At 44.5% G+C, this 25,482-nt stretch overlaps 2 protein-coding genes across 5 annotated transcripts in view; one reads left to right on the forward strand and one right to left on the reverse strand.

Annotated features, from left to right (window-relative positions):
• Positions 1-15,944, forward strand: part of LOC144286304 (uncharacterized) — a 90,303-nt gene extending 74,359 nt beyond the window's left edge. For all 3 annotated transcript variants that reach the window (XR_013354357.1, XR_013354355.1, XM_077852603.1), the window contains exon 6: positions 15,806-15,944. Coding sequence is in view for 1 of the 3 variants with exons in the window: in XM_077852603.1 (XP_077708729.1) it covers positions 15,806-15,824 (19 nt within the window). In the remaining 2 variants the exon portion in view is untranslated. The remainder of the gene's footprint in view (positions 1-15,805) is intronic.
• The window catches only part of SCPEP1 (serine carboxypeptidase 1), a 32,937-nt gene continuing 12,141 nt past the window's right edge, over positions 4,687-25,482 (reverse strand). Inside the window, exons 4-13 of one of the 2 annotated variants that reach the window (XM_077852598.1) lie at positions 25,189-25,344; positions 24,768-24,842; positions 19,986-20,058; positions 16,353-16,390; positions 15,773-15,901; positions 14,826-14,919; positions 13,923-14,036; positions 10,941-11,078; positions 9,242-9,405; positions 4,687-5,279 (exon numbers count right to left, since the gene is read on the reverse strand). In XM_077852598.1, coding sequence (XP_077708724.1) covers positions 5,217-5,279; positions 9,242-9,405; positions 10,941-11,078; positions 13,923-14,036; positions 14,826-14,919; positions 15,773-15,901; positions 16,353-16,390; positions 19,986-20,058; positions 24,768-24,842; positions 25,189-25,344 — 1,044 coding nt within the window. In that variant the 3' untranslated portion in view covers positions 4,687-5,216. Of the gene's footprint in view, positions 5,280-9,241; positions 9,406-10,940; positions 11,079-13,922; positions 14,047-14,825; positions 14,920-15,772; positions 15,902-16,352; positions 16,391-19,985; positions 20,059-24,767; positions 24,843-25,188; positions 25,345-25,482 lie in introns of both variants that reach the window. The other variant, XM_077852599.1, reaches the window with a different exon arrangement.

The following is a 25,482-nucleotide window of genomic DNA, read 5'->3' on the forward strand; positions in this document are numbered from 1 at the left end:
AAAAAAACTATAACCATCAATGTACCATCTGTAGTTACCAACTAAAAGATTAAATGAAAAGGTGTATAGCATCCAGGTATCCAAATTAACTGTTTATAAAAGTAAAGAAAAAGCAAATGAACAAAATCAAGTTGTTTTCAAATTTCTCAGCAACAGTTGAAGCTAACAGTGAAGGAGAGATGTGACCCAGGGCTCTGCATCTGATTAAGTTGGTGCTCACATGTACAGAACAGAAAGGCATTATCGCACATGCAGATTCCAGTTGTGGGGACCTTTGAATCCATTAAAGAATAATTGAATTTAATTTATGGTATCAGTCAGCATTCAATCAGAGAAGCAGAACTGTGTGCATGCACATCCATGTTTGTGCATTTGTGTGTGGTGGGGGGATTTGACTCCTGCGGTGTGGGAGCTGAGTGGGCAGCCTTCTTAAAGCTGGTGCCTTTGAAATGTGTTGCTGGAGACTGAAGGACACAGGGCCAGCAGTCGGAAGGGATAGGAGACATACAGTAGAGAAAGAACAAGAACAATCTGAATCCCATAAGTTGGTGTCCAGGAGGACAGTCCATGGGACAGAAACTCATGCCAGCTGGGTCCTTATCACAGAGCTAAGCACGCTCAACTGGCCCAAGAGGCAGAGAAGCTCCAGGAGGATCCAGGGGAAGGTGGAGCCATTGCAAGCACGGCTGCTAATGAGCTGAGCCGACAGATAAATGACAGCATGACTGGGCTGAATTGGCCACTGTCTCATGTCCATCCTCCAAATCTCCATGAGCATCTCTAGTCTTGTGGGCCATTCTAATCAGAAACATGCAGGAAAGGTAATTCTAGAAAATATAATTTGGCATAGGCAAGTGGAAACACTACAAAGATCCCACACTCCATCCCTTTTTGTCTTGGCATCTGTACACACTGCCTTAAACCACACTTATTCTCCAAATAGAGATAACAACAAAATCACGCTTCTGCATCACATGACACAATATTCCCTGTGCACCCAAAACCACACTGACCTTCTCCTCAGAACAGTCTCAGGGTCCCTTATGTCTTTGAATAATGTGCTTTCTTTTCTGAGCTGGTTCATACTCTCTTTCTGACATCTTATAATTTAAATACTTACATATAAAGCTATTTACTATGAGCATATCTTAAATTAGAAAATAAAGGGTTGGGAGAAGAGATTTTAAAAATTTGGCTAATATTTATTAAAATATATTCACACTCAAATAAGGAAGAAATAATTTAACTATGACAGTCTTTATTCTATACCAGGTAATGAGGTCACAACTAGTATTTATAACTACAATCATTCATTACTTATTTCATATTTCTTTTGTCCTCAGCACATACCTCACGTGGTTGTAGTCCTTTGCTTGGTGTAATGGGTCATCCTACCCATCTGATTATTAAAGCTTTGTGGAGGGTGTGGGCCATTACCAGTATAGACTGGGTTATTACTGTTTTCCTTTGACTTTAATCAGAGGCCATGGGGCTACTATAAGGTACCGCAAAGGATCTCCTGCATTCTCCCTCCTTATCCTACTGTGTAGTAACAACCCAATTTCCTTTGGTAGCTAGGATCAATCAACCCACCAGTCCTTTGCCTGTTTATTCAGTGCCCAAAGATACCAGATGGCAGCTTCAAGCTCCATTTCAAGGCAATCTTTGCTGTATCTCCTGGTGAAAGCATTTCTCCCTTTATAACTAAGACTTCTAGACCAGCAGAGGCTAAAGTTGTAGGAAGGGGAAGCAAAAATTTGACTAATGGGTCAATAGGGCTGATAATGAGAGGAGTGACATTCAGTTTTAATGCCTTGATTGCTGGACTCCTGGATCCAGGGTGTGGGAGAAGCATGATGCTGATTTAGAGCATATACTACATACTGAAGGACACTGCCTCAGCCCTGCAAGGTATCACCACCTAGCTGGTACTGTAACTAAATCTTCAAAAAGTCATTCAACCATGCATCAGGGCAGTTGCCTCAAGATGACGGGGAAACATGGTAAGACCAATGAATGCCAAGAGCACGAACCCACTTCTGCATTTCGTCTGCTATGAATACCATGATGGTGGATGACACATTCTGTAAGGCCACAGATGGCAGTTTTGGCAGAAGAACTGTGGGCAGGGAAGGCAAGTCTATGTCCGGGGCAAGTGTCAACTCCAATAAGAACAACTTGCTGCCTCTTTCATAGTGAAAGTGGTCCAATGTAATCAACCTAACACCAGGTAGCTGGCTGATCCTTCTGGGCAACGGTGACATATCAGGGGCTCAGTGTTGTCTCTTCTGCTGCAGATTAGGCTCTCAGCAGCTGTAGCCAGGCCAGTCTTGGTGAGCACAAGTCCATGTCCAAGAGCTAATGCATGACCTCCATTGCTGTCACTGTGGCCACTTTGGTTGGCTTTGAGTTCACAGGAATTGCTGGGGAAGGAGGCTGTCTGATGTCTACGGAATGGGTCATCCTACCCATCTGATTATTAAAATCTTCCTCTACCCTTTGGCGAGGATTCACATGGAACACAAATTAGCTTCATATTTTGCCATAAAGGTCTATCCTCATACCTCTTCCTCAGGCCTTTTGATTTTTCCGTTGTGTTCCTTCTAAGTCCAACTACTCAACCAAAAGAATGAGTTGGTACAGACCCTTTCTTCTGACCATCTCTCTTTCCAGGAATGAACAAACAGGTACATGTTCCAAGTTCTGTCCACTGGGGGGATTTCCCTTGCTCATCTTTCAGGGCTGTCTCAGAAAAGGGCTTTAGTGCTATAGCTGTCCACTCTCAGGTGATGCATGCCCACCATGTAGAACCATCTGTAACTAAACCCCAGACTTCCTCCCCAAGGGAACTGATCATAGGGAATTTCCCATGAAGGCATGAGTGTGGGTTGAGAAAGAATGTAATGTGGCCGGAAGAGGGCTTTGGGCATCTTGTAATTGGTTATAGGATCTTAGGGAAAGAGAAGATTAACTTCCTTAGGCAGGGATGGAAGAGTTGATTCTAGTGGCAAAAAAGGTTTGAGGTCCCTAGCTTCACTCCAATCTACCCATGTGACTATCCTAATGTTAAAACTCAGATTCCTTCCCAACTATTACCCGAAGGTCTTTTTCTTTTCTTTTTTTTTTTTTTTTTTTTTTAAGTAGGCTCCACACCTAACTTGGGGCTTAAACTCAGGACCCTGAGATCAAGAGTCACATACTATACCAACTGAGCCAGCCAGGTGCCCCCTAATACCCTAACTTCTAACGAAAGAGACCCTGTGAGGCTGGGAATTCAACTGTGTTGTAATTCAATGCTAGAAGGACTCACAGGACTCAGTAAGTAGTTACATTCATAGGTAAATCTTTCAGTAAAGGATACCCAGCAGAAGCAGCAGAATAATATGCACTGGTGGAGTCCAGGAGGATCCAGCATAATAAGCCTGTCATGTTCGTCCTTGTCCAAGGGCACACAGGAGTGCTTTCTCTCCAGTAGCGAACCACGGGTAAGTGCGGGCTGCCCCTGCCCAAGGAGGCCTGCTTTAGTCTCAGCTCCAAGGGGGCAGGCTATATAGGTATAATCTGTTTGTTTGTTTGTTTTTAATTTAAATTCAATTAGGGCCACCTGAGTGGCTCAGTCGGTTGGTTAAGCATCTGCCTTTGGTTCAGGTCATGATCCCAGGGTCCCAGAATCAGGTCCCACATCAGGCTCTCCACTAAGTGGGGAATCTGCTTCTCCCACTTCCTCTGTGCTCTAATAAATAAATGAATGAATGAATGAATGAATGAATGAATGAATGAATGGATAAATAAATAAATAAATAAATAAATTCAATTAACCAACATATAGGTTACATCATTAGTTTCAGATGCATAACCCTCTATTAACACTCTCCTCAGGTTCCACAGGAAGACTCTGGGTTTGGTTTTCTTTTTCAAGATTTTTTTTTTTTTTTTTTTTAATTCATGAGAGGCACAGAGAGAGAGAGAGAGAGGCAGAGACACAGGCAGAGGGAGAAGCAGGCTCCATGCAGGGAGCCCGACGTGGGACTTGATCTCGGGACTCCAGAATCACGCCATAGGCCGAAGGCAGGCGCCAAACCGCTGAGCCATCCAGGGATCCCCCTGGTTTTCTTTTTCTTTTTTTAAAGATTTTATTTATTTATTCATGAGAGACACAGAGAGAGAGAAAGAGAAAGAAAGAGAGAGAGAGAGTGAGAGGCAGAGACACAGGCAGAGGGAGAAGCAGGCTCCATGCAGGGAGCCCGACATGGGACTCGATCCCAGGTCTCCAGGATCATGCCGAAGGCGGCACCAAACCACTGAGCCACCCGGGCTGCCCTGGGTTTGGTTTTCAATGTCTCAGTGCCACAACCACATGACATAGTGTTTCTTTCAGGGCCATCATAGAGGCCATTACACCCCTTCTTCAGACTGCGAGCTGCAAATTAAAACTTAAAAGTCCTGATTTTAAAATTAAAGACATCATTTTAATTTTAAAGAAGTTACAATTCTTTGACTAAACAATTAAGCCTTTAGGAATTTACTGTAAGAAAATAATAAGGATGTGTATAAAAATATAATTGTCAGGATGAATCACCAGAGCACTGTTTATAGCAGTGACAAACTAGATGTTGCTTCCGTGAAACAGTTGTGCATTTGGTACTAAGTGACAGTACATCCACAAAATGGAATGCTCAGCAGCTATTAACAACGTTATAGAAGAACATTTATTGACATGAAGAGGTGTTTGGGGCAAATTGATATGTGAACCAGGTAGTAAAACAACATACAGTAATGATTTCATTTTTGTAAAAAATATATATGCATATAAAGCAGAAAAAGACTTGCAAGGGTAGATGCTAAATTGATAACAGAGCTTATCCCAGGGAAAGGAGTAAGAGGGTGTTTATTTTACCTGTATCTCGTTTTTGTCCTATAAATTACATAATTTACTTTTGTAATACAAAAATGTTAACTATTTCAACTCTTCATTTTGATGAAAACAAATCCATTAAAAAAAGATTGAGGTTTCTTAGAAGCAGAAATGATTTCCAGGTGCACAGAGGCAGCGAGTGTTTTCTGGAGAAGTGGGCGGGAACCATCATGGGCCAGGCAAGCCTTGCAAGCCAGGTGCAAGCCACAAGCCGGTGGGGAGAATGGTGCCTCCTACAGCTTCAGGGTCCTTACTCCGGCCTCCTGGGCCCCAAGGCCAAGCACTTCACCTCCAGACAATCCTACTCTTGCTGAGTCACCATCCTCATCATCTTCAGAGCCATGTCCCCTTGGTCAGAAGGAACCTAGAACCAAAGAGTATCTGAGTTTGCACTCCTGGTTCTGAGTTCAAAGGGGTTCAGGGATGACATACCAAGACCCTGCTCCTGAGAGGAGTGCCAGCCGCCTATGATGCCCCTGAAGGAGGGTCCCATCTGTGCAATGACCCCTGCATGGGACAAAAGCTCATCAGGTTGCAGGGGTCTAAAGAAGTTAGCATTTAGGAAAGAATGTGCCACTCCAATTGGAGCTGATCTGCTTGCTTGCTTTTTCTTTTTTTCTAAAGATTTTTTTTTTTTTTTTTTGAGAGGGAGGGAGGGAGAGGCAGAGGGAGATAGGAGAATCAACAAGTGGATACCCTGCTGAGCAGAGTCCAACTCAATCTCATGACCTAGAGCCAAAATCAAGACTTGGATGCTTAACCTACTAAGCCCCCCAAGCACCCGTTGATTTCTTTACAAGACCCTTGATTTCTTTATAAGACCCTCTCTCTGTCTCTCATGAATAAATAAATAAAATCTTAAAAAAAAAAAAAAAAAGAAAGGCCAGTGCTTCTATTACCAGGACCTAGCCTGTTCAAGGAAGAGGGAAGATTCTAAACATTTTTTTTTTTTCTTTTTAAGATTCTAAACATTTTAAAGGATTCTCTGAGTACAAGGGATCCCAGACTGGGAATGGAGTACAAAATAGCCAAGAGGGAAGCCAATAGTAAATCTATCAACAGATATAACAAACAGATGCTTTGTTTGAGTGGCATCCCATTTTTTTTGGGGGGGGGCATCTCATTTTTTATTATTGTTATTTTTTTTTAATTATTGTTATTATTCAATTTTCTTTTGTTTTTTCTTAGATTTTTCTTCTTTTTTTCTTAAGATTTTATTTATTTAAAAAAAAAAAGATTTTATTTATTCATGAGAGACACTGAGAGAGAGAGACAGAGAGGGAGACATAGGTAGAGGGAGAAGCAGGCTCCCCGCAGGAAGCCTGATGTAGGACTTGATCCCAGGACCCCAGGATCACGACCTGAGCCAAAGGCAGACAGTCAATCACTGAGCCCTCCAGCTGCCCCTTCCTTAGATTTTTCAAGTAGGTTCCACACCCAATGTGGGGCTCAAACTCATGATCCTGAGATCAAGAGTCACAAGCTCTACTGATTGAGCCGGCTAGGTACCCTATCCCTTAGATTTTTCAAATAATTCCTTTATAAACCTCCTTCCCATACACCATCAAAAAGGGGAGGGACAGAGGCCTCAGTTTCTCCTCCTCAAAGATGGATGTCGAGGTCAGCCCAGGTGGCTCAGTGGTTTAGCGCCACCTTCAGCCCAGGGCCTGATCCTGGAGACCCGGGATCGAGTCCCATGTCGGGCTCCCTGCATGGAGCCTGCTTCTCCCTCTGCCTGTGTCTCTGCCTCTCTCTCTCTCCTCTCTGTGTATTCTCATGAATAAATAAATAAAATCTTAAAAAAAAAAAAAGATGGATGTCGAGTTGATGGTCCAAGTTCTGAGAGTCCATAGCTCCTTGCTTCTCTATGGCACACTACTGTCCCCAACCCTCCTGTTCAACTCCAACCCTGAGACACAGGCACAGTGGGGTATACCAGAACGACATTTCATCCACTAAAGGGGAAGTGGTTGGGGATAATTTAATAACAGTTTCCAGGAGCTATTTTAAGGCTGTGCCAACTGATGTCTTGGTTCTATTGGTGACAAGCCAGAGGAAATGGCCTGAACTCCAGCATGCCAGCGAGAGAGCATGCAATCTCCTTCCTCTCCCCTTTCCTCTTCCCCTCCCACCTGCCCCTGCAGGGACCCTTTTCTGGTCACAGTACTGTGCCCTAAGACCTCCTACTAGCTTCTTCCCTAGCTGATACTGAGGGTACTCAGACTATCTAAAGCCCAACAAAATGCCTTCCTAACCCTGGGTCCTGCTGGGTCTGGCTTCCCTCTACTGGTCTTTTCAGATCAAGTTTCTTAAAGGGGCAGGCCACTACTTCCTTCCAGGTTTCCAAGAAGTTGTCTTCCCTCCCTCACTGCTCATTCATCTGCTCCACCCTCTCCAGGCTGGCTTCCAGGCCTGCCACTGCACTGAAAGCGCTTGCCACGAGCAACATGGATACCAGTGCGCCCAACTCACTGCTGACACTTTGTGCCTTTATCTGAAATGGTGGCAGCTTGTGTCACTATCAGGCCCCTTGAGACTTTGCAGATGCCCAAGCCCCTGGTCTCCCTCCTATTTTTCTGGCTATCCTTTCTCAAGCCTTATTTGTAGATCCTTCTTTCACTTTCTGCCTCTTAAATACTGGCGTACCCAGGGCCCCATCCCTAGCCTTTTTCATATTTGACTTCCAAGTCTCTCTCTCCAAGAACAAAAATTTGACTCCCGATCATATATGCACAGTGTATATATTCAGCTGCCTTATGAGCCGTCCCACTTGGCAGTTCTACAGGCAAACAGTTACCAAGTCCTGCCAGTTCCCCCTTCTGATACTTTATGAAATTTCCTCTACTTCTCTCTCCCTCCTAGATTACTATAAAAGTGCCTTAGATCAGCTCTTTGTACCCATCTTATCTCAGGCCCTTTGCTGCTAGAATGCCATTTCTTAAACAAATCTGGCAATTTCACTCCTTTGCTTTAAGATCCTCAATGGCACGCCATTGCTTTCAGGATATGTGTGAGCTCCCTGGCAAGGTATCCCCAGCCTCATCTCCCCCCAGTGCCCTGCCTGAGGCTCCTCTGGACCTGCCCGTGCTGTTCTGGCTTCTATACCTCCTTCTTGCCTAGCTCATACCCCCAAGGAGTTGGTTTGTGGAGAGGGAACTTTGGCCCCTGCTGATATCTCTGTTAGCACCTCCTCTGCCATCCAAGTAAACATACTATGTGTGTTTGATGTGCAAACTATGTGCCTGATGCACAAATGGAGCTTAAAGGCCAGTTCTCTAGCCAGACCACTGCCCCTCAGCAGTGGAGATTCTCCATGGAGATTCTATCCTAAGCACCAGGGGGACAAGTGGGGAGAGCTGCCCAGAGGGCAAATAACCACCCCTCCCAACAAATCTCCTCTAGGAAACCACTGTCCTGGGAAGAAGAGAGACCTGTATTTAAGTGGCCAGACCAGAGCATAACCATGAGGGAAGCACCTGGCCCCTCTGGCACCTTTGCAGATGTCTGTGTGTGTACACTATGCAAATACATGTGTTTACAGTGAATTTATCCCTCCATAATCTCCCTCAGCCCATGGACAGCACCCAGTCAACCTACAGCCTGGGGAAGATATTATGTTTGCTTAGCAAGTGCAGGAATCAGACAGCCCCATATTTGTGCAAAAAGCTGCTTCCAAACTGGAATTCTGAAAGCTACTGCTGCTCAGAGACACTCCCCCCACCTTCTACCATGCACTGCGACCTTCTACCATGCAACGCCAGAGTGTTGCACTTTGGTTTCCACTCCCTGAAAATGTTAGGGGAAGACAATTTCTCCCTTCTTCCCCTAAAACAAATTATTAAGAGGAAAGTAACGTTAAACTCAGTTCAACTAAAAAGTAGGGGCACCTGGGTGGCTCAGTCAGTTGAACATGTGGCTTCGGCTCAGGTCATGATCCTAGGGCCTTGGGATTGAGTCCCATGTCAGACTCCCTGCTCAGTGGGGAGTCTGCTTCTCCCTCTCCCTCTGCCCCTCCACCCCACTTATGCTCTCTCTCTCCCTTTCAATCTGTCTCAATTAAATAAAATCTTTAAAAAAAAAAAAAGAGTAAAAGAGAGCTCAGCTTAATGCTCTCAAAAGGATTTAGCTTTTTAAATGAGAATTTCTCGATTCAAAGGAATGAAGCATTAACAGCAGGATTTCATTAGAGACCTGGAAATACTTCCACACTCAAAGCACTTTTTCTAAGACCAGTCCAGGCAGTGTACCCGTGTGTAATCAACTGCCCGTGGCTTTAATCTCAGATCAGCTAAGGGCCCATGACAAAGGCTGAGGATATGGCCTCACCATGTGCCCAGCTCTGAGGATCCAGTAGAAAGCCAGGTTCTTGTAGGACTTGACGAAAGCAGACGTTTCCGAAGATTTAGGGTCACTATACAGGGCCTTCCACTTGAGCTGATTGAATTTGGGCAGTTCTGTCCACTTCAGTCTCCGTATCCAGGCCTCCTGACCTGGAGAGAGGAACAAAGCAGGGCCCTGCATTAATAGCTGGCTGGGGAGAAACAAAAATCTACATCCCATAATTTCACATTTACCAAACTGTAATGGGCACAGAACTCATCCCAAGATCTTGTTAAAAATGCAAATTCTGAGTCGGTGGGTCTGGGTAGGACCCAAGACTCTGCATTTCTAGCAAACTCCCAGTGATACCCAAGATACCTGGGAGAAATCTAAAAGCTGAGAGCCTGACTACTTGTGCCTCCGCGTCTCCTACCACTGTAAGCTCTGAAGGAAGGAAATTGGGGACCTCTGGAGGTGGCAGGACTCTCTGAGGACTAAAGTCTCAGCGTTGGGAAGTGCTAACGTGGATCACCTGGGCAGGTCATAGAAGAAACCCAGAACACTTTCAAAGTGTCCTCAGTGCTCTTGGCTTACAATTGGTGGAAACAGTCAATCCTGCTGACCTCAAGAAGTATATCATACCTGTTAGATAGTGTGCCTCGATTTACCTGCTGGTTCGGAGAACCTGCCTCTAAGTCTTAACCTGGTCCTACTGAAACCAGAACCACAAAGGCTATTCCCTTGGGTCCTCACTTACAGAGTCAGTAGGGTTTAGCTTTAATTCAGCTTGCAGCGCTTACCACTGTGACAGTGACAAAAACTCAGTTCAACAGTGCATTTATACCATGGCCAGGAAAATGTCTCCTTTTCTATTTCTGCGGGAGTAACTGTTGTGTTTTTCTTAATCATACATAAGGGCCTCAAATCTGGCAGGCCCAGGCTTCTCTAAGGGGTCACAGTGATGAGGGAGCAAAAGGCTAGCTAAGGGCAAAGCACCAGCTGACACCCTGCAAACTGCCCCTCTCCTCCAAATGGGACATGTGTACATTCATCAGGCACTCTTGGCTGCCCTAAAGCTAAGGGAAGGAAAAACAAATGGTTAACTAATAGAGATCACAGTCTAGCAAGACATGAGTCGCCCTAAGGTTACAAATATCTTCATGATTTACAAGCAAAAACCATTCTTATCAATAACCTCACTTCCAGAAGGAAACTCTCAATTATCTTAATATTAATGCCTTACTAGAGGGAGAAACCTTAGCTTGACAACAACAAGGCCTCCAGTATCTTGTAGGTCCTCATTAGCATACAAGACTTCTTTTGAAAACCTCCCTTTTTCCTTACCTCCCCCAACTCCCAAGTATATAATCAGTTACCCCTCACAACCTTGGGGCAGCAGCTCTTTTTGCCCATGGGTCCTATCCCCATGCTTTAATAAAACCACAATTTTCCACCAAAGACATCTGCAGAATTCTTTCTTGGCCATCAGCTCCAGACCTCACTCCACCAAACCTCACCTATGTTCCAAAACTACATCAACAGCTCTGTCCTCTTCAAAGAGGTCAAGGTCAGGGAGGATGGACCTAACAGAAAAGGGCCTTCCTCCTGGCATTTCAGGCCCAAGTGACTGCCACATCGGAGGTCAGTTCCCTTCCAGCTCAACCCACAGAACTGCCTCCACCTGCCCCTCAGAGTGTGTTCCTACCTATGGTATCCACGATGAGATCGAGCTGTCCGTTATACACGGTCACATTGACCCCAGCTTCCAGCAGCTCATCCACAATGCTGATGGCCGGCTTCATGAAGTCCCCTTCCATGTTCTCAAAGACATTGGTAGACTGGCCTGCACATGAGGATAGAGAAAGAGGTAACAGCCTGCAATCTGCCACAAGAGGCACCTTTCAGACCAGAGCCTCCTGGGTCCTGGTGCCCACTGTACTTCACCTAAAAAGGCTGAGAGCACAAGCGCTTCAGCCATGGGGACCAGCCAGCCCAGAAATCCATGCCTTGAGCTAGTCACCTAAAAGGGAAGCATATTGGGATGCCTAGGTGGCTCAGTGGTTGAGCCTTCGGCTCAGGTCGTGATCCCGGGGTTCCAGCATCAAGTCCCGCATCGGGCTCCCTGCATGGAGCCTGCTTCTCCCTCTGCCTGTGTCTCTGCCTCTGTCTCTCATGAATAAATAAATAAAATCTTAAATAAATAAATAAATGGGAAGCCTATCAAACACATGTGCTCTATTCACTCAAGTGCTTGTGATGACAGCAGACTCATTTTTTTTTTAAAGATTTTATTTATTTATTTATTTATTTATTTATTTATTTATTTATTTATTTACCTACCTATGAGAGAGAGCACGAGCAAGGCACAGGGCAGGACAAGCAGACTCCCGGCTGACCAGGGAGCCCTTGTGGGGCTCAATCCCACAACCCCGAGATCATGACCTGAGCTGAAATCAAGAGTTGGATGCTTTACTGACTGAGCCCCCCAGGGTGCCCCTAGTTGTCATTTTTTTTTTAAGATTTCATTTATTTATTCATGAGAGACACAGAGAGAGGCAGAGACACAGGCAGAGGGAGAAGCAGGCTCCATGCAGGGAGCCCAATGTGGGACTCGATCCCAGGACCCCGGGATCACGCCCTGGGCCAAAGGCAGACACTCAACCGCTGAGCCACCCAGGCGTCCCCCTAGTTGTCATTTTTAAAGAGGAATTGAAACCTAAAGAACGCTAATGCCCAAGCAAACAGGGAGCGTCACAAAACACTTGTTTGGCCGGTCCTTTCAGGGAACAATGGGGCAGGTGTGAGCTTTCCTTAAGTAACACCAGGGCCAAGTTGTAAGCTCTGAACGAGTGGGCACATGGGCCATGTAATAAACCAAATCAGACCTAAAGCCACGCTGAGCTGGCCCTCAGGAAAGCCACGAGGAGGAGGACCCCCCGCAAGAGAGAAGCTGGTCAGTATAGTGCATTCCTGCTGGATTCCGGACCGTCGTCACCACAACGCTGTATGGGACGCTAAGAGCAGCTAGTGTTCATTTGTTTGCCAGTCACTGCGTGAAGCAAGCACCTTACAAGCGACACCCCATTTCCTCTTCACCAACCCTGGGAGGTAAGGAGCCTTAACTCGTGCAGCAGTTAAAGCAGACGAGGCTCAGAGAAGCTGAGAACCATGTCTAGGGTGAAAGAGCTAGTCAGTGGCAGGTGGGGCTGTGAGCACAGGGTTGGGGGGCTCCAGAGCATGTAGGCTTTGTTAAAAAATAATTTAAAAAAATATTTTATTTATCTATTCATGAGAGACACAGAGAGAGAGAGAGAGAGAGAGAGAGAGAGAGGCAGAGACACAGGCAGAGGGAGCAGCAGGCTCCATGCAGGGAGCCCAACGCGGGACTTGATCTTGGGTCTCCAGGGTCACGCCCTGGGCTGAAGGCGGTGCTAAACCGCTGAGCCACCCGGGCTGCTCCAGAGCATGTAGGCTTAACTACAAACCAGAGCGCAGGACACTGGGTGTGGATGGCAAGTCTGGCACCCACAGCACAGGACACTGGCGGGCTGACAAGTCTGTCCTTTCTGCACAGACACAGCTGGGGCCACAGAGAGTTTCTCCATCAGTCATTGTCTGCAAAAATGGAGTCCCCTTGCCCGTTCAGCTGCATGGGGCAGGGATGGAGGGGCCCCATAGCCAGAGAGGCTGGCTCTGGAAAACGAAGTCACAGGGATCAACTGAAGGGGCAGTGCAGAAATGGTGCTCTAGAAGGCTCGACCTTTAGCTGCCTTCCCCCAGTGGCTTACACCCCTATACTCTGCCATGACAGCTCCCCATGGTGGTACCCACCCTAAAGCTCTGACACTGTATCCTTTCACTTAATCTAATTAACTCCCTCCCCCTCATTTCTAGAAAACTCTGAGGGGTGAGGTGGAAATAAAGACGGCCCATGTGCCCCGAGAGAGCCAGGGCCAGAGCGGAGTCTTAGGCTCTCAGCAGCTATCAAGGGGCTGCCCTAGAAAGGCATAGCCTTGGGATAACTCAGACCTCAAGGAAGCCCTCCTCAGCCTGGAGTGTCTCTTCTCCAGGACTCTGGGCGTCCTGCTGGCTCACAGCCTCCCTATAGGACCAAGCAGGAACTTACCCAGATTTCTACCTGGTCTGGGCCTCTGAGGACCCCCAGTAGTTCCTAATATGGCCTCCAGAACAGAATGCAGTAGACCCCAGACCACATCTAGCATCAGGACCTGGGGGAGTGAGGGGGGCTGGCCAGGAAGCTGGTCAAAGCCTGCCCCAAAGGACCTTTGTCTGGAAGTCATGCCCACAACCAACAGTGGCTTTGGAAGTGGCTTTTTTATCTCAATTTGTTTTATTATGGAAAACTCCAAACTGATACAAATGTCAGACCAGTGAGAGGATTCCCAGGTGCCCACAATTTGGCTTCAACAATGATCAACACCCAACCCATCATTTCATTTCCCTCCCCACCCACTTCCCTGCCAGCCTCTTAGTCTGAACCAGTTTTGCCATGTTATTTACTGTCTGTATTTGTTTGCTCATCTATAAAATGTGGCTAGTAATGCTGTCCTACCTGCAGCATATTGCCACCACTGACAAAACCCACTCTTCAAATTAAGGCATCTGAATTGGCACTTCTATTGCCCTATAACCCCACAAATGGCACTTAATTAGGTCATAGAAGTACCTCCCCAGGAGCAATCCTCAGGAATAATTTTAAGCTTCTTTCTGATGGGTCCATTCATGAGCTGACTTAAGGCATCCCGTTGCAGGTGTCTCACGTGGCGTTGGTAAAGATGAACTGAAACAAACTGGTACACGGTGAGTCAAAGGACTGGAAATAAGGCCAAGAAAATGTCTTTCCCAACTGCTGGGATAGTGTGTCAAAGAGTGAAGCTTTCAGCTGGAAAATGAAAAGCATAATCTTAATTCACCCCAGATGGAAGAAGAAAGCCAGAAAGGTACCGAAAGTGGAGATGCTTTATTAATTTTGATTGCTGCATTTTATGCACTTTGGGGCCATGGAGATTATCCAGCATGGCCAAAGGAAATCAACTGAGAAGTGGAATCTAGAGGCTCCTGCAGCCTTTATAGCCCTCCTATGGGAGGCCAGGCATTCAACATCCAGAGTGAAACTGGGTCAGCTGAAAGACAACTCAATCCAGCCTTCAGGAGGACTGATGTTGTGATGTGATGTGCAGAAGTTGGAGTCTAAACTACAAAAACACTAAGCAAGCAAAAGAAGCCAGATGCAAAAGACCACCGAACTGCATGGTTCCGCTTATATGAGTTGTCCGTCCCAGAAAGGCATCTGTAGAGACATCGACAGATTTGTGGTTGCCTGGGGCCAGGAGTGGGAACAGAAACCAAGTGCCAGGAGACACGGGATCTTTTTGGTGTAATGGAAATGTTGTAGAACTTGACTGTGGTAATGGCTGTGCAGCTCTGCAAATGCACTAAAACTGCTGAATCATACACTAAAAATGGGTAAATTCTGTGGTATGTAAATTATGTCAATAAAGTTAAAAGAATGGATTCCCTCTTGCACAGAGATGGAGACAGGGGTCTAGCCACATCAAGGTTGACTTACCTAGGTGGCTCTGGGTGAATTCTAAGCTCGACTTCATTGCAGATGTGGGAGTACTTTTAGTTAAGATGTTATAGAAGTTCACCCCATCCGTGTTCTGAAATACAGAATTATATTTGGCTGTTTGTTTTATTTATCCACTATCGAAGCTGCAAAACAGAAAAGCAACTGGCTCTCCGTCTTATCCAAGGACAGCTTTAACTTTGTAGATTTGCCCAGGCCAGAAAGAAACGCAGCTCTGGGGGCATCCAGGTGGCTCAATGGTTGAGCGTCTGCCTTTGACTCAGGTCATGATCTCAGGATCAGGCTCCCCATAGGGAGCCTCCTTCTCCCTCTGCCTATGTCTCTGCCTCCTTCATGAATAAATAAATAAAATCTTAAAAAAAAAGAAAAGGAAGGAAGGAAGGAAGGAAGGAAGGAAGGAAGGAAGGAAGGAAGGAAGGAAAGAAAAAAAAAGAAAGAAGAGAAAGAAAGAAAAAAGAATGCAGCTCCGAGGGCTGAGACCAGCTGTCCGCCTGATCTTGGAGGGGTAGTGAGTAGCTCATCCGAGTGGAGCTCAGATGCTGGAGAAAACCAAGGGCCCGCGTGTTAATTTACAGGGCGAACAGGGCCACAGAGGGTCCTGCACACTCATCCTCAGCTATGCATTCTTCCCTCCTGGCTCACTGGGGCACAATGTTGTCTGGCAAGAATTCAAACATTCACTTCTGCAAGACGTATTGTTTTTTCTAGCACGCATACATCCAGTCAGGGGCAAGCAGGTCTTGCAGGCCTGGATAGCTTTCTGACCTCATCACTGCTCAGGTTCGTTGGCTTTGTCATTCACCATGTGATCATTTTCAGATTTTCGGGGAGTTTCAGGATAGACCTAAGTCCTGACAGCACAAACCAGGGGCAACCTGCTCCAAGGGAACAAGCCAAGTGGGCTGCACCTGAGTGTGTCCTGTTACCTGTTCAATGACCATTTCTGCTTTCCCCCACAGCTGCGTGGCCTCTTTGTAGAGCCCCTTATTCACAGCATCCAGGACTTGCTCTGCCACCTGAGACACCTCTGCCAAGCCTTGGTCGTCAAGAAGAGACTGGAACGCAAATGGAGAATGCAAAAGCTCACTTTGCGCAGAGTCACAAGCCTAGCATTACTACAGCTGGTGACGGGTGACAGAAAAAGTGGGAGGAGAAAGGACTACATATGGAAATCCATGGCTGTTAGTCACATATTCATTGATAAAAGAAACACAGCAAAACAGTTGTAGAGTCCAGATGGTGGCTACCTGGGTATGCACAGGCATCTTCCAGCTTTTTTGCACATGTGAAAAATTTTATAATAAAAAGTTGAAATTTTAAAACCTGTGTTTCTTATACCTGGAGAAATGGGTAACTGTGCTGATAGTTCCTTAGATTTTCCCTCAAGGAGCAGCATCAACCTCCTAGGCAAACCTAGCTAGCCTATTCTTCCTGGGGACAGAGCCAGAAGAGGTCAGCTGGGCTGCTTACCATGGAGGGTGAGCAGGTGGGGACTCATCTACTCACCACACTGTACAGGTAAGGTCCCCAGGAGAGCACTGAATCTAGAGGAAACCACATAGGTACAAAATAAGTCTGTTATGCCTCTTTTCCCAAAGAAAAACCCAACGAGCTTCCCTCCCAAAGCAGAGAAGGAAGCAAGAAACCAGGTGGCTTTGGGTCTAAAGGCTCCTTAACTCACTGGTGTCCCTGCAGGGCCAATGTCTCAGTAGTCAGGAGGTGGGATGATGTGGGAGCCTTTCTGTTGACTCAGGACTAATGACATGTTAATTTGGCCTGATACTGGTGCAGCAAGTGAGTCACAGCCAGTGATGGCATCCCCACAGAAATGCTGTGTGTGTGTGCGTGTGTGTGCAGTGTGTGTTCCTCTCTGCCAGACCTCTAGGCTCTTTGACAGCTTAGAATATTTCCCCTGCCCTCACATTTCTGCTGTGTATTTGCTCCTCCAGTTTGGGGACATTAGCTTCTGCCAAGGAGCTATTTAAGGAAGAAGACTAAGGATTTTGTAACTCAAGTGTCTATGACTATACTGTCAATCAATTCTTTTCTATTTCACAAACGTATTGAGAATTTACTAAGGGCCTGAAGCCATCAAGGAGTTTTAGATCTCTAAATGAGTAAAACAATGCCTGCCCTCAAAGAGAATAGGTGGCTTGGTTGGACAGATTCACAATTCACCTACCTCCCAACAGAAGGCTAGGACCACAGAGATGTGCCAAGAAAGTATCAAGGACCACAACCTGCACATTTGAATGTGTCACCCCTTTGCTTAAAAGTCTTCAATTATTCCCTAAGGCCAAGCATCCCAAAATATGTTTCAAGTAACCTCAGTACTGTAGGAGTTCAGTCTAGGTATTAGAGTAGAAAAAATGATTCTTCAGTTAAATATCTTTAAGGCTATGCAAAATAAAGTATTCCACACTCCATCCCATGGGACTTCGCAGAGCCTTTAACATCTGTGTGAAACCTTGGGGAGGTGGAGCCAGTACTTAGCACTGGCGACTTACATGACCACGGAGCCATTTGTATAGCACCTCATTGGTCTGGTATTCTTCAGAGTACACCCTGAGAAATGCAGGCATACCAGGTCCTCCGGGACCTAGCTATCATTCAGCTCTCCAGCTTAATTACCAAGCTTGTGCCTTAGTTTCTTGAAATACAGAATCATGTGCAATTTTCCAATGTGCCCCATTCCTTGCTTGATCTAGACCAGGGAGGGACAAAACTTTTCTGTAAAGGAACAGTCAACATTTTTTGCTTTGCAGGCCAGCCAGTCTCTGTTGCAACTACTCAACTCTATTGTGGCAGCCTCCAAGCAGAGACAGTATGTAAACAAACAGGTGTGACTATGTCCCAATAAAAAGCTTCTGTACCAAAAGAGAGTAGCAGAACAAACTCAATTTGTAGGTTGTAGTCTCCAACCTCTGATGTCCAACAGAACTTTCTGCCATGATGGAAATATTCTATATGTCTCTGGTCCAGAATGAGTCAATAGCCACATGTGGCTACTGGGTGCTCGAAATGTGGATAGTGCAATCGAAAGATGTATTTCGGGATCCCTGGGTGGCGCAGCGGTTTAGCGCCTGCCTTTGGCCCAGGGCGCAATCCTGGAGACCCGGGATCGAATCCCACATTGGGATCCTGGTGCATGGAGCCTGCTTCTCCCTCTCCCTATGTCTCTGCCTCTCTCTCTCTCTCTCTCTGTGACTATCATAAAAAAATAAAAAAAAAAAAAGAAAGAAAGATGTATTTCAATTAATTTAAATTTAGTTGTGTATGGCTATGGCTACCATCTTGAGCTGTGTAGATCTTCTTGAAGACATGGAGCAGGTCTGCGCATCTTTTGTAGCACCTAGCACATGCCCACTACCTAGCAAATAATAATGATTCATACAAATTTAACAGTATTTCTTTCTCAAAAAAGGAGTACTGGGAGGGAGGGGTGGAACTTAAGTGGATCTCAAAGAAGGGATTCAGATCTGGGTAGGAAGATTTATTTTTTCTCTTTCTTTCCTTTTTTTTTTTTTTTTTTTTTTTGTTAATTTAGAGACAGAGCGGTGTGCATGAAGGGTTGGGGATTGGGATAGGGAGGGAGAGGCAGAGGGAGAGGGAGAAAGAATCTTAAGAGGCTTCATGCCCAGTGCAGAGCCTGATGCGGGGCTCAATCTCACAACCCTGAGATCATAACCTGAGCCAAAATCAAGAGTTGGATGCTTAACCGAATGAGCCACCTAGGTGTCCTTGGGCAGGGAGATTTCTAAAGGGGAAGCTGGTCCCAGCAAGGTGAAAAAGGATAAACTCTGGACAGGATGAATAGCACTTGCAAAGCCATGGGGCTAAACTTCCTGGTCTTGTGTAGGTAGTGTAGTGTAATGGGTGAATGCTTAGATTCTGCATAGCCTGCTGCCAGGAGGTGAATGCTAACTTCAGCTGTGTGACTTTAGGAAAATTGCTTAACCTCTCTGAGTCTCAGTTTCATCATCTCCAAAACTGTGGTAATAACACCATCCATCCCATGGAACTGTTGTAAGCATTCAATGAAGTTAACACATGCAAAGTCTTGACTGCTGTTAGGAAACTGTGATGAGACCCCAGCAGGCACTGTGAGGCCAATGGCTAGGATTGTGAGACAGGGGGCCTCATACCTCTGATCAAGGCTTCCAAAACTTCATGATGTCCCAGGAGGTTCATCCAGGAAGGAAGGAAAAACCAAGAGCAGCCTTTCTCCTGATGCTAACTCAAGAGCTCTCAGTTATTCCATTTCAGGCCTGGATGATGCCAAGAATAAGGGCAAGAAATGCCATTTCCAGTAACATCAGAATTATGTGGCCTAAAATGTCAATAGCCCTGAGATTTAGAAATCCTGTGTTAGAGTTAACCCCACCAAGATGACTATTTCAGACATCGGAAGCCACCCCCTAGATGTGTACATCATAAACAACTTTTAACTGTACTTCCAAAGAGGACACTCTAGTTATGAAACTAGGAACCTGAGCTGTAGGACTTAATAGTAACCTTGTCTCACCACCAGTGTGAGCAACAGATAGGAATTTCACCCCTAATGTTCATTCTAGTGGTGGTGACAAGTGACCAACAGACCTAGGTTTGAATCCTGACCAGGCCACTCATGCTGTGTGTCAGAGAACAAATTTCATCACCTCTCTAGTCTTTAGAATGTTTTCAACTGTTGGGGCACCTGGGTGGCTCAGTCGGTTAGGCATTAAAATCTTGATTTTGGCTCAGGTCATGATCAGGGTCGTGAGATCAAGCCCTCTGTTGAGCTTGTGATGGGCATGGAGCCTGCTTAAGATTCTCTCTCTCTCTCCCCCTCTGCCCTGCCACCTTCTCAAAAAAAAAAAAAAAAAAAAGCCAACTGTAAAATGTGATTCTTTTGTTGTGAGAATCAAATAAGAGAATTCAGTCATTCAGTCCAGTCAGCAGCAGTCCATGGTAGGAGCTCTATAAATGAGTTCTCATCCCCAAACTTGGATGCTCCTGAGGCAAACACTTCCTGTGTTGACATCTCTAAGGACCCAGAAAATTCTGTCACCCTGTTTTTTGATCTGGACAGCAAAGCCCAAAGTTCCAGGGAAAGATGGAGGAAAGGAGTAAAGAAGTATCTGAGAATTCTGTACTTACGAACAGGAGAGATCCACGAGTCACCCAAAGCAACACCGGCAAAGTTGCACTGGATGGTCCCTTGCTGAATGGCCTGAAAGAAGAGCCAAGAAACATCCTTGCCAAGGGAACCCAGAGACCTCCATCCCTTCCTCAGCAGGAGGGAGCCAAGCCTTTATGCACCACCCTTCCTGAGCACAGAAAACTTCGGCTCATCCTTTCTAAGATTCCCAAAGACCTAAGTGACCCAGTAGAGAGCAAGAGTAATTCTTTTCCTGCTGCCATTTGCAAAATGACAAAGAACTGTTTGAATTTCTCTCTACTGTTTTCCTGAGTGTTGGCATGAATTAGTTAACATAAGCATGAATACCTCTGGAATGATACAGAAGTAACTAATAACAGGCTAACTTAGGAAACAGGATTGGGGCAAGAGGGAGATTTTTTACAAAATACCTTTTTCATTTTTTGAATTTTAAATTATGTGTGTGCATAAACTATTCAGAGATCTAAAATAAAACAATGAACATCCTGAATCTGAACATTAGCAATTACACAGAAAGAATTATGCATTTATCTGGGTTTTCCAAAAGGAACTTACTTCTTCTTTAAAAAAAAAAAAAAATTTTTTTTTTTTAATTTAAGTAATCTCTATTCCCGACATGGGACTCAAACTCATGACCCAGAGATCAAGAGTCTTACACTCATCCCACTGAGTCAGCCAGGCACCCCAGGAACTTATTTCATAAGTTACCTAAGTAGTTCAGACGATAAGGGAAAGTTCCACTTTATAAAAGAATACCAGCTAATAGGTGTGGAAAAAAAAAACAAACAAACAGGAGAAAACCACCATTTTGAAACTCCTAATGAAATTACTGACTTACGTGAGAATTAAAAATTGATATTAAAACCGTTAGGTGAAAGATGGATAAAGAACTGAACATCCACATAGTTTGAAGAAAACACCACTCAGATAATTTTCTGCCCAGGCAGAGGGTGAGAAAGTCCAGTTGAAAAATCAGACTAGATCTAGATGCTATGTGCTTTCTGATTTGAAGCCCAATGAAGTACACAGCATCATAGATATCAGAGGCTGGCAACTTATTCTATAAAGGGACAGAATTTCAAATATTGTAGGCTTTGTAGACCAGTCTATGTTGCAATTACTCAGCTCTGCCAGTGTAACTCTAGAACAGCCATAGGCAATAGGTAAACAAATGAAGAGTTCTAATAAAACATTATTTGTGGATGCTGAAATTTGAGTTTCATGTAATTTTCATACCATCATGAAATATACATATATACTTTTTAAAGATTTTATTTATTTATTAATGAGAGACATAGAGACAGAGAGAGAGGCAGAGGGAGAAGCAGGCTCCATGCAGGGAGCCCAACATGGGACTCGATCCCAGGACTCCAGGATCAGGCCCTGGGTTGAAGGCGGCGCTAAACCGCTGAGCCACCCGGGGATGCCCACCATCATGAAATATTATTCTGCTTTTGGGGCACCTGGGTGCTCAGTGGTTGAGTGCCTGCCTTTGGCTCAGGTCATGATCTCAGGATTGGGCTCCCCATAGGGAGCCTGCTTCTCCCTCTGCCTATGTCTCTGCCTCTGTATGTGTGTCTCTCATGAATAAATAATATCTTAAAAAAAAAATTATTCTGCTTTTATTCCCCTCCCTACATCACCACCACTTGAAAATCTAAAAGGCACTCTTAGTTCATATAAAAGCCCTTCTTAGCTCACAGATCATATAAAAACAGGCGGTAGGGGCGCTCAGATGGTTAAGCGTCTGCCTCCAGCTAAGGTCATGATTTCAGGGTCCCGGGATTGAGCCTCAGTTGGGGTCCCTACTTAGTGGGGAGCCTGCTTTTCCCTCTCCCTGTGCCCCTCCTTCTGCAGTTCCCCCTGCTTGTGCTCTTTCGTGCTCTCTGTCAAATACATAAACACTTTAAAAAATAAATAAAAACAGGTGGTGAGCTGGATTTTTCCTGAAACCTGACCTATTACAATATATGCTAGCCAAAACTTTTACCTTGAATCTATTAGACTTTATCTATAACTTACAGTTTTGTAGGAAATACAGTAAAGAGAGAATTTAAATAAACACCATGAAGGCATGACCAGACAAAAAAGGAGACAAGCCAAGTAGTCTGGTTTCTTCACGGAGTCTGAGTCATTTTAAAGGGACTGTGCTAGATGAAAACAGACTTTAGAGACATCACAGCCAGCTGTGATTCCTGCATCTGCTTTGATGCAGGACCAACCAGCTACCAAGGACACGTTGGGATCATTAAAGGAATCTGAATATTTGAGATGAAAATGTGCTGAAATGGGAAGGTGAGGACTAGTGATGAAGAAAGCAGGCTGTAGACATGATGTCTAAGATGACCTCATATTGGTTTAAAAAGGATTTTATAAAGCGCAGAAAAAGATGTAAAGGCACATCCACTAAGGTGTTAACAGGGCTCTCCACGTGGTGCAAAGGTGACATTCTAAGTTTAAATTTGTGCTTTGCTGTATTTTCTAATTTTCTGTTATCACACATATACTATTTCTTATAAAAGGTTAATTTTTTAAAAAAAATTAATAAATCTTAAAAAAGCAAAGGCCATAATAAGAGCATTGTAAATAAATTTAAACAGTGCAGTGGACGGGAGAAAATGTGGAGAGACTTGCCCTCTGTCCCACATGGCCAGCTGGCCACAGTTAACATGTTACATACCCTTCTAACCCCTTTCTTTGCTTTCACAAGCTTATACACACAGATATAGAAATGTAGCCATTCTTTATACTGGCTGCAAAGTGTCCTCTCATGGAAGGATACATTTATTTTATCTAACTAATCTTATAGGGACAGCCCTGACCTTGTTTCCTGTTGAAGGGCATGGTAAACAATAGTGTATTAAACATCCTCGGACTTGGGGCGCCTGGGTGGCTCAGTTGGTTAAGTGTCTGACTCTTGGTTTCAGCTCAGTTTGGGATCTCAGGGTCATGAGATTGAGCCCCATGTTAGGCTCTGTGCTCAGCTGGGGGTCTGCTTAAGTCTCTCTCTCCCTCTGTTCCTTCCCCCACAAACTCTCACTTTCACTCTCTCTCTCTCTCTCTCTCAAATGTTAAAAAAAAAAAAATCTCTCACACACACACACACACACACACACACACACACAAGAATTCCCACAGGACAGATTCCTGGAACTGAAATTATTGGGTCTGAGGGCATATAGATTTACAAGTTGACAAAGACTGCCAAATTGCCCTTTTAAAAGGATTTATCGGGCATCCCGGGTGGCTCAGCGGTTTAGCGCCACCTTCAGCCCAGGGCATGATCCTGGAGACCCGGGATCGAGTCCCATGTCAGGCTCCCTGCATGGAGCCTGCTTCTCCCTCTGCCTCTGTCTGTGCCTCTCTCTCTGTCTCTCATGAATAAATAAATAAAAATCTTAAAAATAATAATAATAAAATAAAATGATTTCCCAATTTCCAATCTCACCAAAAGTGGAGAAAAACATTTATTTCCCTGACTTCTTACCAAAACTGGGTGTCACTAATCTTTTAAATATTTGTAAACCTTATAGATTTGGCTAACAAAAGTTGAGCATTTGTCATATGTTCACAGGCTGTTTGCATTTTTGCTATACACTGCTTTATATTTTTTGCCAATTTACTTCTAGGATCTTGCCTCTTTTTATGGTTATCAATATAAGTACTTTTTTGGGACGCCTGGGTGGCTCAGCGGTTGAGTGTCTGCCTTTGGCACAGGGCGTGATCCTAGAATCTAGGATTGAGTCCCACACTGGGCTCCTTGCAGAGGGCCTGCTTCTCCCTCTGCCTATGTCTCTACCTCTCTGTGTGTCTTCCATGAATGAATAAATAAATTCTTTAAAATATATATATAAGTATTTTTTCTAGCATATATTTATGCCGGCATACATATATATGTCTTCTGAAATTATGGAACTCTTGAGTTTTAAGTTTTAATGTGGTCTAAATATATCAACTTTATCCTTTTTAGCCTTTGGGTGTTTCATCTTATGAAGGAAAGCTTCAGGGACACCTGGGTGGCTCAGTCAGTTGTACCCAACTCTTGATTTAGGATCAGATCATGATCTTGGGTTGGAAGATGGAGCCTCATGTTGGGTTTTGCAAAGTCTGCTTGAGATTCTCTTTCTCCCTCTGCCTCTACCCTCCTCCCTGCTCACACACCTACACTCTCTCAAAAAATAAAAAATAAAAGAAAATAAAAATTTTTGAATGAAGGTAAGCTTCAGGTTCTCTTATAGTTTTGATTTTTATGTATGGATTTTTTCTTTATGTTTAGATGTTTATCTAGAACTGATGTTTTATGAAAGGAATTCAACGTTATAGTTTTTTAAAGTGAGAACCATTTGTTTCCATGCCATTCACGGAATATTCTATCTGCTACCCAATGATCTGAAATGCCATCTTATCATCGGATGTGATAATGCCATATGATCATATGCATTACATATATATGTTATTTACATACACATGTTTATACACCAGTATATGTAAAATCTGTTTCTGGATCCTTTATCCTGCTGCATTTAATCTGTTAGTCTGCTGCTGTGCTAGCACAACATTGTTTCACTCACTGTAGCTTTCTTTCCAGCTTGTTTCACAACTGGTAGGGCAATTTTCACTGTTCTCTCTGAAACTTCTTGTGGCGATTATTACAGATTTTATATAAGGTCCTACTCAAAGTATATTCAGTCTAAGGTGATATAGAAAAGAACAGAATCAGTTTCTGTCTGAAACCAAAACAGAATCATCTTTCCCATTACCTTATAAAGTTCTAGACCAATGCCAGCAGCCATTTTGCCTCCGTAGGACTCTGAGAAAATGTAGAATGGAATCGTCTAGCAAGAAAAGGAATTTACAAAGAATTAAACATCCCAAATGCTTTTTTATTCACATGAATTTCAAATTTTTATTGCATGTCATGGCCAGACAAGACAAATCTGCTTTTATTGGTCTTTCCCCCCTATCTGATCAGAATACTGGGCTCCAAGGTCATTCTTTCAAGCTCAAAACCACTTTTAGAGATGACAGAAACAAAAGGCCACAATCTGACCTCAGGTGCAGAAAAGTTTTCTCTGACAATGGCTAGACACTGATCTCTTGGGGAAATTTAAGTTTATTCAGGTGGATGTAGTTGTGTGACCGCTAGCCCCTTTGCTTAGCTGTGCCCGAGTCACTGCTCACCTGGAATTCCTTGTGGCAATCGAAGAAAGTCTTCAGGAGAACCATCATGTCTGACGCCACTGTGGCAAGGTCTTTGGCATATGCATCACTCTTGTTCACGTAACTGAACCCAGTGCCCACAGGGTTATCCACAAATAGGAGACTGGCTGACTGGAGCTACATGTCACATAGGAAAGTCAAGTGGTACAATCACTCAGTCACTGACTGTCTTTCTACCATCTTCTATGAACTCAACAAAACCCAAGGATGTGAAGGTACCAGCATGCTTACAATCCTACTGCTAAAAGGGATTTC

The sequence above is a fragment of the Canis aureus genome, chromosome 16 (assembly GCF_053574225.1).
Source record: "Canis aureus isolate CA01 chromosome 16, VMU_Caureus_v.1.0, whole genome shotgun sequence".
Lineage (NCBI taxonomy): Eukaryota > Metazoa > Chordata > Mammalia > Carnivora > Canidae > Canis > Canis aureus.